The sequence below is a fragment of the Varanus komodoensis genome, unplaced genomic scaffold (genome assembly GCF_004798865.1).
Source record: "Varanus komodoensis strain SLA01 unplaced genomic scaffold, ASM479886v1 scaffold1, whole genome shotgun sequence".
NCBI lineage: Eukaryota > Metazoa > Chordata > Lepidosauria > Squamata > Varanidae > Varanus > Varanus komodoensis.
In genome coordinates this window covers 17,911,148-17,925,576 of record NW_025335268.1, presented here as the reverse complement: position 1 = coordinate 17,925,576, position 14,429 = coordinate 17,911,148, and the positions used below count along the sequence as shown (strand labels likewise).

Sequence of the window (14,429 nt, the reverse complement as noted above, 5' to 3'; positions counted from 1 at the left end):
GTTCGCAACCATGTTCGTAGGGGTCAAAACAGATTAACCTAATTTACATTGAACCTTATGGGGAAATTTGACTTGGTTTGCGACCAATTCAGGTCTCTACCATAGTTGTGGAACGGGTTACGTTTGTGAACCAAGGTACCACTGTATTTGTAATCTTATTCTGGGGTAGCAATGGTGATGCTGAACTCTTACTGCTTCTGCACCATTATATTTGTTTTGTGTTATCCAGCAGAGCTCTTTTGGATGGTTAAAAGCTGCTTGTGGGTAGGCTGTAGAATACAGTAGTGAGTCCTCACAGACATGCTGTGAGCAATTTCCTGGATATATGTCCCTGCTAGTTCTGTCAGACCTTTTGGTAGCTTTCTGAGACCAATTTAAAGTGCTAGTTTGGATCATTAATGCATCAAATGGTTTGGGACCAAATTGCTTGAAGGACTTGCTTTCATCCATAGCAGTCTGCCTGCATTTTAGAAAAAGAGATTTTTCTCACTTGCCCATCATTGATGACAATTAGATGGGCATGTGCACAAGAGGGGGCCATTTCAGCCATGGCCCCCCACCTCTGGAATAGGTTACAATTGAGGATCCATTAGACCCCAGAAACTTATTAGGAAGGCTTTAAAAACCTACTTGTTTACTCTGGTTTTCCCCTGATTATTGCTTCATCTTAGTTTGTTATGACATTACATCACTGTATTGTTGTAAGCCATCCTATAAATATTATAAATAAATATTTTACAGCACAGTGTTTTAGCCATTTCATGGGATAGACCATGGCCTAGCAGTATGTCATCTTCAGAAAGGAAGTTGCAGAGAAAGCATATTGCCCGTGTATGTCTCAAAAATTGTAGCAGATCCATACTTGCCTAAGGGAACAATTAAATTGAGAAATAATATTTATTTGTTTGTTTGTGTGTTTGTTTATTTGCTGTGCTGTTGCTTAGAGGCTCTCTGGACACTTACAATAAAAACCATGGACAACCAAGATAGAACCATAAAATAAGAATTAAAACTATAAAATCAAAATTAATACAATAAAACAAATGTGTAGAATAAAATCCAAGATTATATAATATACATGACAGGAGAACATAATAAGCAAGCATCAATAATAACAGGGTGAAACTGGAATAGCTATTGGAATAGTGTTGAATAAAACTATCCCTCCTGCTTATTATTTTAAACACACTTACTTGCAGACAACTGAGATTGCTATGAAAGAGTGAATACAGATCTTATTAGGGAATGATTATTTAAGCTAAGCAAGGTAGTACCAGATGTGGAGTATGATGGGAATTGATCTTTTTGAAAACAAAATATTAACTAAAAGGGTAGATTTTCATGTTGGGAGAGATGTAATCAAGTAATATTTGGAGGTTGTGTTTGAAGAAGGTATTTTCCATAATGGCCTTGATGGAAAGATAGGAGGTTTTCATAAGTGGTATGCATTTTATTTTGCCATTAGATGCATAAAAAGATTGATAACCATGTTTTTTTGATTTTGTTTGCTTGCAGCTGCTACAGTACTTGCCAACTAATTTGACATGAAACTTCCATCACAAAAGTCTATTAATCAAAAGTCTATTAATTAGGCATTATGACATGTAAAAGCAGATCTATTGCTTTATGTTCAGGGTAAAGATTCAGAGTTCAATGAATATAGTCTGCATTGTTTCTTTTTTTAATATGAAAACTAGTCTGTAGAAAAAAAGTGAATTGCTTCCAAATTAATTATCTGTATTATATCAAGATAATATAATTATGTGTACTTAGAATTACACAGTTCTTTGCATTTCTACTAGGGTTCTCTTGCAACTTGCCAGTTATCTGAACCACTTCTGTGGTTCATCTTACGAGTGCTAGATACCAGTGAGGCACTGAAAGCATTTCATGATATGGGTAAGTGTCTTTTTCCATTTCCTAGGATACTGACCTGAGAAATCCCATGGTTGGGATTGAAATGGCCTTGAGCATGGGGAGAAATATGTGCTACATGTGTCCTAGGAGTTCGCTGTTTATATCCTTCCCAGGCTGTGTAACACCAAACTGTCATTCATGCTGTTCCAGAATTTTGTCTGGCCATTGGGCAGATTTGGGGAGTGGGGATATGCAGTGGGCAGTAGCAGAGCGGTTGGTCTCAGTATGCTTGTCCTGTTCCAAACATGGCACTTTTCATACTGGCATAGGAATTTTGCCTATTAACACTGTTCATGTCCCATATTGCACATTAGAGTCTGCTCAGGTAGATTTGTCTGATTCTGTGGAGGAGGCAGAAGGGCAAAGGTGGACAGACAACCTGGCACTTCTAAGGTTACGTTCAATGTATTCTCGGTATCGGGTTGATTTGCTATTGATGTGGGTAATTTAATTATTTCATTAGCTAATGACACTATCTGAGGGTATACATGCAAAATTTCAAATAAGTATGATCATTAGTTCCCTAGTAATCCTCAGTGAAAGATGACCATGATGACTGATGCGACAATGTTGAAGAAAATCGAGCACCACACTGTGATTAAGTTCCTTACAAACCAAGAAAAAAGTCAAAAAATTGTTCTTGAAGAGATGGTAGCCGTTTACCAGGACTCTACACCTTCATTATCTCTGTTCAAAAGTGGTCAAGTGAATTTAAAAGGGGCAGAGAAAGCATTGAAGATGACCCTCTCTCTGGCAGGCCGGTTACTGCCACTACAAAAGAAAATTTGAAAAAAAATTGAGAAACTTGTATTGGAAGATGCCCAAATAAAAATCAAAATGTTAGCAGAGATGACAAACCTATCTGTTGGTACCATATTTACTATTTTTCATGACCATCTTAACCTTTCAAAAGTCTGTGCAAGATGGGTGCCGTGAATGCTCATGGTGCCTCAGAAACAAGTGTGAGTTGAGTGCTGTAGGGAGTTTTTAGAGCTCTGTGGTGAAGATCCATTGAGGATTTTCAACAAGATTGTTAATGGAGATGAAACTTGGGTTCATCACTGTAGTCCATGCAGTGGCATAAAAACGGTGCTGACCCTCCGAAGAAATTCAAAGTCACTCCATCGGCTGGAAAAATCATGGCCACAGTGTTTTGAGTACACGAAAAATGGTGAAACCATAAACGCAGCACCTTACGCAACCACTCTGCGTAATTTAAGCGAAGCAATTAAAAAAGGCGGGGAAAATTGACTGTAGGTGTGTTGCTTCTTTATGACAATGCACCCATTCACACAGCGCGTGTTTCAAAGGCTGCTGTGTGAGACCGTGGTTTCGAAGAAATAAACCACCCACCATATAGCCCGGACCTAGCCCCCAGTGACTACTACCTATTCCCAAACTTAAAAAAAGATCTTCGTGGGAAGCGATTTTCTGACGATGAAGAGCTCAAGGCGGCAATTAATGCACATTTTTAGACAAGGAGGAAGGGTATTTTTTACAGGGAATTGAAAAGTTAATTTCTGGATATAATAAATGTATTGAAGTTATGGGGGATTACATTGAAAAATAAAAATTATTTCAATTTATTATTCCTTTTTCTTCATGCTGATACCGAGAATACATTGAACACACTCGTATCTAGTGAAGATTCTAAGGCAGATGTGAGCACCAGCCTTGGAAGAGTGGGGACATTTCAGAGCTTGTGAAGGAGGCAATGGAGGAGGATCCTTGACCCAGTCAGGAGATGACAGGCAAAGTGGGCAGACTAGTTAAGAATTGTCTGGCATTCCTGCTGCCTAACCATCAAGCAGCAGAAGCCATCCTGAAGAGAGAGTTAGAAAGGGTGGGAAGGAGGGGAAGCTTCAGTTTGGGTTAAACTTTCCGTGGGTAAATGCTTCTTCCGTATCTCCAGGAGAAAACTACTTTCTATTTCTCCAGGAAAAGGCTACTTAAACTTTTCTGTAACATATTAAACTTTAATAAAAGAGCATGCTTCTAATTTTTTTTCTGAGTGTGCTGGAAGGAGAAAGTGGGAGGAAGAGACTTGCTCACAACAAAACCATCTATCTTGTGGTTGGCTGTGTTGTTGGTTTAGATGTTTATTAACATTCTGTTTCATTCATAGGAGGTGTTCAGCTCATTTGCAATAACATGGTGACCAGCACCAGAGCCATTGTAAACACAGCAAGAAGCATGGTTTCAACTATTATGAAATTTCTAGATTCTGGCCCTAGCAAGGCAACAGAGAGTAGTCTGAAAGCAAGGGTTCTAGCGTCTGAGCCTGATAATGCAGAAGGAATTCACAATTTTGCACCCTTGGGTAAGCTATGTCACCCTTTACATTGGCATAATTTTGAAGCACATGAAATAAGACCTTTTGGGTATGTTATAATAATTAGCATATACTAGTAGTGAATTCATTCGCAAAGTTCCTGTCCATACATGACCACAACAACACCTTCTACCATCTGAAAGAGGTAGGTATCAGCAGGCATGAGGGATCTTCTAGGTATGCAAAACAATGAAGAATCTTTAGAGGAAAAATCCAAACCACCACAGTGAAGACTAAACATGTTCAGTGGACACAGAATGCCTGCTGACTGTTGGAGGGGCAAAATGAAAAGTGGGTCCTGAACTTGGGTCCTCCATTCTCCCTTCTGAATTACAGATTTGTCCTGTCTGCAGCAGCATAAACCATGGTTAAACGGTGCATGGCACTGGCATAAACCTCAACAATTAACAACAATCATGTTTCCTTTTTGTAAAGACTTGAAGCTAGCTTCAAACCCTGGTTGTTGTCTCCAAATCAATGGAGCTATATGGAAATTCTTGACAGATGACATCTGCGATAATATATATCCAATTCCATGATGTTAATTTGAGAAGTGCCAGTGCATGAAGAATGTTGTAGCCTCAGCCTTATAATTGAAAGTTTATCTGATTTCTTCTTTTAAACTCCTTGACACAGCTATATTAATGGCAAATATTTTTGAAGGTTCAATCACATCAAGCAGTCCTACTGCCCAGCCTGCTGAAGTGTTGCTACAGGCGACTCCACCACACAGAAGAGCTCGATCTGCTGCATGGTCTTATATCTTCCTGCCTGAGGAAGCCTGGTGTGACCTTACAATTCATCTTCCCGCTGCAGTGCTGTTAAAAGAAATACACATCCAGCCTCATCTTGCATCCCTTGCAAGTAAGTATATTTAGAGTACATCATTTATCTTGGAAGGTAAAGGGAACATTTTGAAGTCTTATCAAACACTTCAGTAAATAACAAATGTGTTAACAGCAGCCTGCTTCAGATGTTGCAAACTTGGTCTTATAAATCTATAGACTATCACGTGGCATATATTGCATAGTATAAAAATGTTTTTATTGCAAAAACAAGCAAAACAAAATAGTTTTATAAAAAGAATAATGAATGAATGTAATAGTATATAACCTTATTTTTCAGAATTTTTATTATTGAATTTTAAATAATATCAGACATTATGCCTAATGAGCTCTATTCCGTTAAAAATCAGAAAAGCTTAATTTGTACTTTGAATTTGAAACCACTGGATCACTTTCCAGTCAATTTTACCAAGTCTAGGTGCCACTTATGACACCACTTAAGTCCAGAGTCTCTCTCTTTGGTCAGTTCCATCATAAGCTCTTGTAGCTGGTGGTAGTTTATTATATACAGCATGTTCTTATTGTTTCATCTGTTGAATCTTTTAATTTATTTTCCATTTTTATTAGTTTTGTACCCTGATTTTCTACCCAGATTGGCACTCAAAGCAGCACTCAATTTTAAAGCAATGAAATTGATTACTTCAAGTTATAACCAAGGTCTTAGAGGTATCTCTGTGTCTTTACAGCATGCCCTTCATCAGTATCTGTTGAAATAAGTGCAGATGGAGTGAACATGTTGCCGTTGTCTACACCTGTTATCACAAGTGGTCTTACCTACATAAAAATACAACTCGTAAAAGCTGAAGTCGCCTCGGCTGTTTGTCTTCGCCTTCACCGCCCACGAGATGCTAGCACATTGGGTCTCTCTCAGATTAAATTGCTGGGACTTACTGCCTTTGGTAACACATCATCTGCAACAGTCAACAATCCATTCCTTCCTTCTGAAGACCAGGTATCCAAAACAAGGTATGCATTGTCAATAGATAACAAGAGTAAGCAACCTGAAATTTCACTGGTTATGTTCCCCCATAACTAACCTTAGGGGGCTTCATGCAAGCACTAGGTGAAACCAGAGTAAAAGTGGCCTGAACCACATACACAAACCTCATATCACATGCAACTGCAGTCTCCAATTGTGCGCCAGTTAGGATTGAAATAAGTCTCCCATTTGGTGGAAGAGTAATCACAATCGGAAGGTTGGGCTTGAACAATTGGGCTTGTTGAGGCAGAGCCAGACAGAAAAGGCCAAGGCTGGATAGGCTAGATTTATTTTGTAGGCCATCAGTTTTCCACCCATGTTTCTTAAGCTTTTAAGGCTGTGAACAAAAAACTTTGGAACCCATCTTGCTGGCTCAGATAGAAATTGTACCTCACCTTGTGCTCAAAGTTAACCTTTATTCATTTTATGAAGCCTTAGAAGCAGTCTCTAAAGTAGAATTGGGAAATCTAAAAATGGCTATAATTTTTAAATGTTGGTGGATTTCTAAGGTCTGCCAAATTCAGACAAATAGTTGCAAGGGCTTTTGTGTTAGGCAGTTTTTTAAAGTTTGTGTTTTTAAAAAATAGTGTTTGCACTTCCTCATAATTTGTACAAGCATAATGTACAGCAGGGATATAACTATGGGTATGGTTGGAGAAATTTAAAAAGAAATTAAAAGGAGTCACTAGTATCACAGTAACTGTAGCTCTCAGTTGAGCTAAAAACTGACCATTTGCTATTTGGCTTTTAATTTTTTCCCCTTTTCAGCAGTGGCAGAAGCTGCATGGTACTCATCTTCTCATATGATGTAGAAAGGTCTAGCTTCAGATTTGGGGGGAAACATAAATATGCTTCCCTCAGTGGGCTCCCAGCAGTCAGTGTCACTAAAGCCCTCTGATAGCACTGAGAGGCTACTGGAGCTACAAGCCTCTCAGAATTTCCTGGTTTCCAATAGAAAGCATGATTAGCTTGCATCTTTACCATTTGGCAGAAGTGTCACATACAGGATCTCATAACAATATATATCATGTCCATTTATAAACACAGTATACTAGACAGAATCTGAACACAAGCATTTTATCCCCCATTTTAAGAAAAGATTTCCGTATTCTTCTGATTATAAGAGCTTGATAAATTTGGGATATTGCTTTGTTTTCTAGCTTCCTTGTTCAGAGTTTCTATTGTAAAGCTTTGCAACTCTTTATACTGAATCAACATGGACACCTTCTTTCTATTTTAATTTCTCTTCTTACTTTTCCAGCATTGGATGGTTAAGGTTGTTGCATCATTGTCTCACTCACATAAGTGATTTAGAAGGAATGATGGCCAGTGCTGCAGCACCCACTGCCAACCTTTTGCAGACATGTGCTGCTCTGCTGATGTCTCCATACTGTGGCATGCATTCTCCAAACATTGAGGCTGTGCTTGTAAAAATTGGGCTTCAGTCTACCAAAATAGGCCTAAAACTAATAGACATTCTTTTAAGAAACTGCTCCGCATCAGGGAGTGATCCTACAGGTAAGAGTGTGGTTTGCTTTATTTCCAGTTTTAACCATCATATAACCTGAAGAGATTCAGTCTTGCTGTGCTCAAAGAAATCATTTAGCATATCAGGAAAATGGCATGGATTTAGAAACTGTGTAATTTGAACATAAGTATATTTTAATTTCTACATCTTGTAAGATGCTTAAGTTTCCCAAGCTTCCTTTGAAACTATAAAGATTAACATTTAAAAAAAAGAACTTCTGGGCTTTTCTTTTTTGTGCTCTTAAAAACTAATATTTCTCAATGCATATCACTAATTAAAAATATATCTTTTTCTTTTATGTGGGAAGATTTGAACAGTCCCTTACTTTTTGGAAGATTAAATGGCTTATCTTCTGATTCCACAATTGACATTCTTTATCAGCTTGGGACAACTCAGGACCCTGGAACAAAAGATAGGTAAACAGCTTGCTTTGTTTTTAATGCATGCATGCACAAATGTAAGCTACATGGACTGCAGAAATTTCAGTGTGTTCTGCAAACATCTCTGTACAAATTATGCTGTCTTGTTCAAGAAAATCATGCTGTTGCTTTTTCCCACCTAACCTTCCAAATCTATTAGCATCCTGCTTTCAAGAGGTAACATTCCCTAATACAGTTGAGCTGATGCATTGTCTAAGTTCCCTAATACAGGAGGACTTTCTCAAGTGCACAATTAAATGTACTTCCCTCAGCATTACTTGAGAGTTGTTTTAAGAGAATTCTGCTGGGAAATTGTGTGTGTCTATGTGGAAATACACTGTAGAGATTCACTGAAAGAACTTCAGCTATTGGGCATTATAAAAATGGAATAAATAAATACCCCACTTCTTTGTGGGTGTTCAACTAATTTATATGTCTTCTTGTGCACTAAGGTAAATAGGTAACAGGAAGCCCTGCAATTTTTTGTCAGCCACTATTAAAATGTCTGCTGTGTTGCCCTGAATCCCTTTTTTAATTAGTTTGGCAATTATACTTGCTTGGTAGTGTTTCATATTTGATGTATTTTGTGGTTGGTGTAAATTTTATAGTTTGCCTATTTTCCTTGTTCTGTTGTATACTACATATGAATTATTAATAGCAATATCTTGAGGCTGATAATAGGTAAAAATTCTCTTCATCGCTGGCTAATGTGAACACATTCATTCGGTGCACATGTATAGGGTGTGAGCATACAGTGGGTACCTACCTGTCAGTGGAAAGTGGTAAATGTGAGGTTTTGGAGTACAAGTAGAATTCAGCCTAAGCCAAGGTACGGGTAGCAGATTCCTTCTGAGTTTGGTTTTCATAGGAATGGAATTAAATAGAAGGGTTAAAAGCTTGGAATACTGGGAGTGTGCGTACACACTTGAGCAGGGTTGAGGAACCTCAAGTTGCGGTGCCAAATATGCCCCTCCAGGATCCTCAGGTGGACCCCAACAACCAATCATTTGGTGTTTTCTCAGCATTGGCTTTCATTTTCCCCCAACTCTTAAAAAATGTTGAAATGTTTCTACTAAAACTTAGTTACTGGCAGTATGAGCTGGTAGGTATTTGTATTTTTTAGCCCCCACCCCCTTTTAATTTCATGCCATGCTACACTGACATAGCCCCTAAGAGTCTCTTGGAAATGAAATTCTGCCCTCTGGGTGAAAGAGGTTCTCCAAGGTTCTCTAGAACATAATGAGTGGGCACATTCCTGAAAGTGGGGGATGGCAAGCAAACAGAAGCCATAGCAAATTGACTGTTAGGTGTGTGTGTGATATTAAAATGGTTCTTCTCATACATAAGCAATTCCTGGACTCCTTTTTCCTTTTCTCCTCGTCGCACAGTTTTCATTTGGAGCTGGAAGAATTTGAAATTATTGTGCAAGGCAAATATATTCAAGAGTTCTAGCTGATTTCATTTCTGTGCTGCTCAATAGGCAAAGCCTTCTGGGCAGTAAAATCCCCCCCCCCCCCATTACAAGTTATTTGTCAAGGCATTGACAGAGCTTTTGCCAAAATTTTAGACTGCAGTCCTAAAAGATTGCCAGTTGATAGACAAAACGCTTTGAGATCAGAGCTTTCTCTTTATCCTGTGCCCTGCCTGCAAAAACAAGGCCAGCACAGGAGGAGGAGAAGGGCAGAGGTGAAAGCTTCTCCTATTCCTGCTTTTCTTACATGTTTGGTGACAAGTTGTGTGGGCAGGGCAGGCAGTGGAGAGGCTTTAGGATCCTACAGGTCCCGACCTCTCTTCCTTCCCACCATCCTGCCCCTTTATCTTCCCTGAGCTCTTTTGACATTGCTGTTGCAAGCTCAGAAAAGCATTGGCAGTGAGGGTGGGAAAAACCTGATTTCCCCTTCCTGTGGTCATATCACTGTCTCTGGCCTGGGGGTGGTGGGAATCTGCTCTATTCTTAAATGCTTAGGATACTCACCCAGGGACCATAGGATTACTCTGTTTGGTATGTATGCTTAAAAAAACTAAGCTAATGCTTTTCAATTATCAAGTCTGAAAACTGGAAAAAATACTGTATTTGTAAAGTCTGTGCTTGATTTACTTTAAGTTTAGTCTTATGAAGTCAGCTTTGCGAAAACAATGCTTAATGCTACACAATAGATGGATGATATTAGTGTCATCCATTTAGAGGGTTTTTAGCTTGTGTGCTGAAATTCTGCACTTTACCTGCACTCCAGTTCTAGTCTATAACACATTATTACTTGTTCTTTCTTCAAAGTTATATAAAGTTCCCTTTTAAAATATTTTAATAACTAATGGTATATATGACCTTTGTTTTGTATTTTTGCTTGTATTTTACTGTTGTTTTTAATGTGTTGTTGGTTTTTATTGTGTTTTTATCGTGTGGTTGTGAGCCACCTAGATGTGTTGTGGCACAATTGGGTGACATACAAATGTTTTAAATAAATAAATAAATAAAGTGTGTCCATCTTCTAGAATTCAAGCTCTGTTGAAGTGGGTCAGCGATTCAGCAAGAGTTGCTGCTATGAAAAAAAGTGTTCGAAGTAACTACATCTGTCCAAACAGCTCTACAAGAGAGTATGGTCTTCTGATGCCCTCTCCTTCCCATTTGCACTGTGTAGCAGCGATTTTATGGCATAGCTATGAATTGCTTGTAGAATATGACTTGCCAGCCTTGCTGAACAGAGAGCTCTTTGAGTAAGTAGTCTAAGCCAGTGTTTTGTGCCTGATGTTGCTTCTTGAATTATATGTCATTCTAAGAACTTTAAGCTTCAGTTATACAAAATAGTAGTGGGCTACAGATTTTTTCCCACTTGAAGTTTAATAAATTACTGATTCCAGTGTATGAGTGCCAGAAAAGGACTTGAATGTAAACAACATAATACAAAAAGGTATGGCAATCTTAAAAAATGTATTTCCTGAATGATCAGACTACTTGACTTGAGTGTGACATTTTAAATGACCTTGAAAGCTATTAGAATGTAAGAGCCATGCTGGATCAGTCCAATTATCCATCCATCCCAGCATTCCCACCACATTCTGGAAAACTAGCTGCCACAGGATCCCTCAAGCAGGATGTGAATGCAGCAGGACCCTCTTGTCCAACTTCTGCAGCAACTCATGTACATAGGCACACAGCCTCTAATACTGGAAGTAGTGTATCGCCATCTAGACTTGTAGGCATCGATAGCTTCCTCCATTAATATTTCAAAACCCCTTTAAAGCCATAAATAAATAATCAAACAAATGATCTCTTGTGTAAAGACACATCTTTTTATCTGTCCTAAACCTCCCTGATCAGCTTTATGGAATGGCCCCAGGGTCTGTTTTTTATTTTATTCTAAACTACAGAATCTCAGCTGTTGTAACCTTTCCTCAAAGAGTTGATCATTTCAGTTGCTCTGCTCTGTACTTTTTCCAGTTCAACAATACCATTGTTAGGTGTGGCAACTAGAACTGTACACAGTATTCTAGGTGCAATAGCACCATAGAGTTGCATAAGAGTAGCATGATTTTGGCAGTTTTATACATTTTGGACACCACAAGTTCATAATGGAAGTTCTGAAAGCAACACATGCACATATTTGCAAAGCAAGTGGCTGTCCATTTCTAATAATTACCACAAACAAATCTGGAGCTGTTCTTTCCTGTGCTTTTACCATATGTTAAAAATGTATTGCTTATTTGATCAATGCCAATTCAATAAAATCACCTTTAGAATTCTTGAGTTTGCATAGAGCTAGGAATCTTTTTCAGCCTTTGGCAATACAGTAATTTTCTAAATGTTGTGGCAGTGTTTGGTTCTATAGTTCCCATTGACAGGGATGCCGAAGTCAAGAATGCTGTAAATTGCAGTGGTGCTATTCTTAGAAACCTCAGTTTCAGAACTTTAGCTGTGTATTCTAAATCTGTGAATAGCTAGGTCCCATCATTCTTATGGTTTTGGTTGTGTTGCATAAAAGTATATAAAGTTGACAGCGCTATGTGTGTTATCTAACATAGACTCCAGTTTAAAATGACACATCTTTTGAAGTATTTTATTGAAACATTTCACATTTGATTTTGATTTCATCACTGCTGTATCATAGACAAATTATTTTCTCTGAACAACACTTAGGCATTGAAATTTTGTCTAATTGATCTGACCAAGCAGTGTGTCTGATATATATCATTTGCCTGATCAAAGAGAATTACCTGGTTTGCATGTCACAACAATAGCAATTAGTTGTATGATTCAGGAAAGTCACAGTTCCAGTCGCAGAAGAAAAACCTGCTGAGAAGAGAGCCATTTGTGAGCTGCTTCCAGGAACAACCTATGCAGGAACAACCTATGGACACTTCCTTCATAGACCATATGGCATGCAAACCACAACACTCTAGGTAGATGAGTACCTGAAAAAAAATCAGAGTTAACAATTTGTCAGTTAACTCTGTGTTGTTTAACCTATAAACAACCCAAAGTGACCAGGTTTACATGTCATGCAACAGCCTACAAATCGGCAGTTCATAGTTATGCAAAGTGTTATGCAAAGTGGAACCTGCTTATGCGTGGCATATGACCTGGCAAATCTTGAATTAATTAACCCAAGCTTTGTCACCATGATGTGTAAACTGGGTTGATGATCGCCAGGATCTATGTAATATAAACTTGTTTGTTTTTTCCTACTTGATTTAAGATTCTAGCTAGTCATGAAAAGTAGCTGCATATAATGTATTCTGACTACTGGTAATTCTGAAGGCTGTCTCAAAAGACAGGGAAAGAAAGAGGTTTGTAGAGCTGCTAATGATTTTTTCCATCTCTTTTTATCATTTTTTCTTTAATTATTCCAACTCCTTCCCATCCCAACCCCTTAGGTGAAACAAACAGGAAAAAGGAGGGCTATGATCAGCATGGACAAGGGAAGGATAGGCAGTCAACAATTTACATTCTCTCTGACATTTCCTTTGCCTGACTCCAGAGGAGTCTTCAGAATTTGTGGCAGTCTTGTTTATATGTGGGTCTTTTCATGTAAGAAAGTATTAATATGAACTTTTTGTGTCTAGATGTACTGCTATTCAATTGCAATAGGTCAGAAAGGTATTAATCTTGCAGGACAGTAATTTCTTTGTTATTAATGTAAACCTAGTTCATGTCCTGAGAATGTCAAAGGACACTGTGAATTATACTAAAATGTTTTCTGAATCTAATGCCACAAACAGTTCTGGCATATTGGCTGTTTTCTTTTTCAACTATAATCAGAAGCCAATTAAACTTGCCATGTGCCCTACGACCTCTCTGACATGTTATGCACTTAACTTTAAGCAGAGTAATTGAACAACAGGTTTATCCTTTTATTAATGAGTAGAAATGAGCATGTCCTATGTTCTAACTATTTTTCCTCTCATCCTCAGGTCTCTCTTTAATTGGTCCATGTCTCTTCCCTGCAATATGGTTTTGAAGAAAGCTGTTGACAGTCTGCTTTGTTCAATGTGCCACATTCACCCAAATTATTTTTCTTTACTCATGGGCTGGATGGGTATTACTCCTCCCCCTGTACAGTTGCAACACAGACTGTCTATGACAGATGACAGCAAAAAACAGGATCTTAGTTCATCTTTAACAGATGACTCAAAAAACGCACAAGCACCTCTTGCACTAACAGAGTCTCACCTGGCTACCCTGGCTGCCTCATCACAGTCTCCTGAAGCTATTAAACAGCTGTTGGACTCAGGTCTGCCCTCTCTTCTTGTAAGAAGCCTTGCAAGTTTTTGCTTTAACCACACCTCTGCCTATGATTTCAGTGCTCAGTCAACAGACAATTCCCAGGACAGGCTCAGAAGACACCATGTTCCACAGCACTTTAATAAAATGCCCATCACAGCAGACTTAGTTGCTCCTGTTCTCAGGTTTTTGACAGACGTTGGGAACAGCAACCTTATGAAGGACTGGTTGGGTGGATCTGAAGTCAACCCACTGTGGACAGCACTTTTATTTCTCCTCTGCCATTCTGGTGCTACTTCTGGAGGACATGGTATGACAGCACAGCAGAATAGTGCCAGGCCTACTTTACTTTCTTCAGCTTCAGGAACAGGACTGACCACTCAGCAAAGGACTGCAATTGAAAATGCCACAGTTGCATTCTTCTTGCAGTGCATCTCTTGTCATCCTAATAATCAGAGGCTGATGGCTCAGGTAATAAACCAGGTGACCTACTACATTCGGTTGGCTGCCCCTACAAATTAGAGTGCACTGTGTGGGGCATTTTGGTGTACTCAATTTGTTCTCTTCTAACAACTGGAAAGGAGTGATGCGGTGAATGGTTATGAGCTCTGGGGGAAGTAGTTACAACCCCTGGGATGCTAACTGCTAAACCTTGGTTTAGGGCATGCATGCACAAATAAACAGATAAAT

The 14,429-nt window shown here is 38.7% G+C and overlaps 1 protein-coding gene across 13 annotated transcripts in view; it reads left to right on the top strand.

The window, feature by feature from the left end:
- Nucleotides 1–14,429, top strand: part of BIRC6 (baculoviral IAP repeat containing 6) — a 168,147-nt gene that overhangs the window by 75,386 nt on the left and 78,332 nt on the right. For all 13 annotated transcript variants that reach the window (XM_044453246.1, XM_044453079.1, XM_044452992.1 and 10 more), the window contains 8 exons: nt 1,803–1,899; nt 4,043–4,237; nt 4,913–5,113; nt 5,781–6,060; nt 7,335–7,591; nt 7,909–8,017; nt 10,514–10,735; nt 13,430–14,210. In XM_044453246.1, the coding sequence (XP_044309181.1) occupies nt 1,803–1,899; nt 4,043–4,237; nt 4,913–5,113; nt 5,781–6,060; nt 7,335–7,591; nt 7,909–8,017; nt 10,514–10,735; nt 13,430–14,210 (2,142 nt within the window). The remainder of the gene's footprint in view (nt 1–1,802; nt 1,900–4,042; nt 4,238–4,912; nt 5,114–5,780; nt 6,061–7,334; nt 7,592–7,908; nt 8,018–10,513; nt 10,736–13,429; nt 14,211–14,429) is intronic.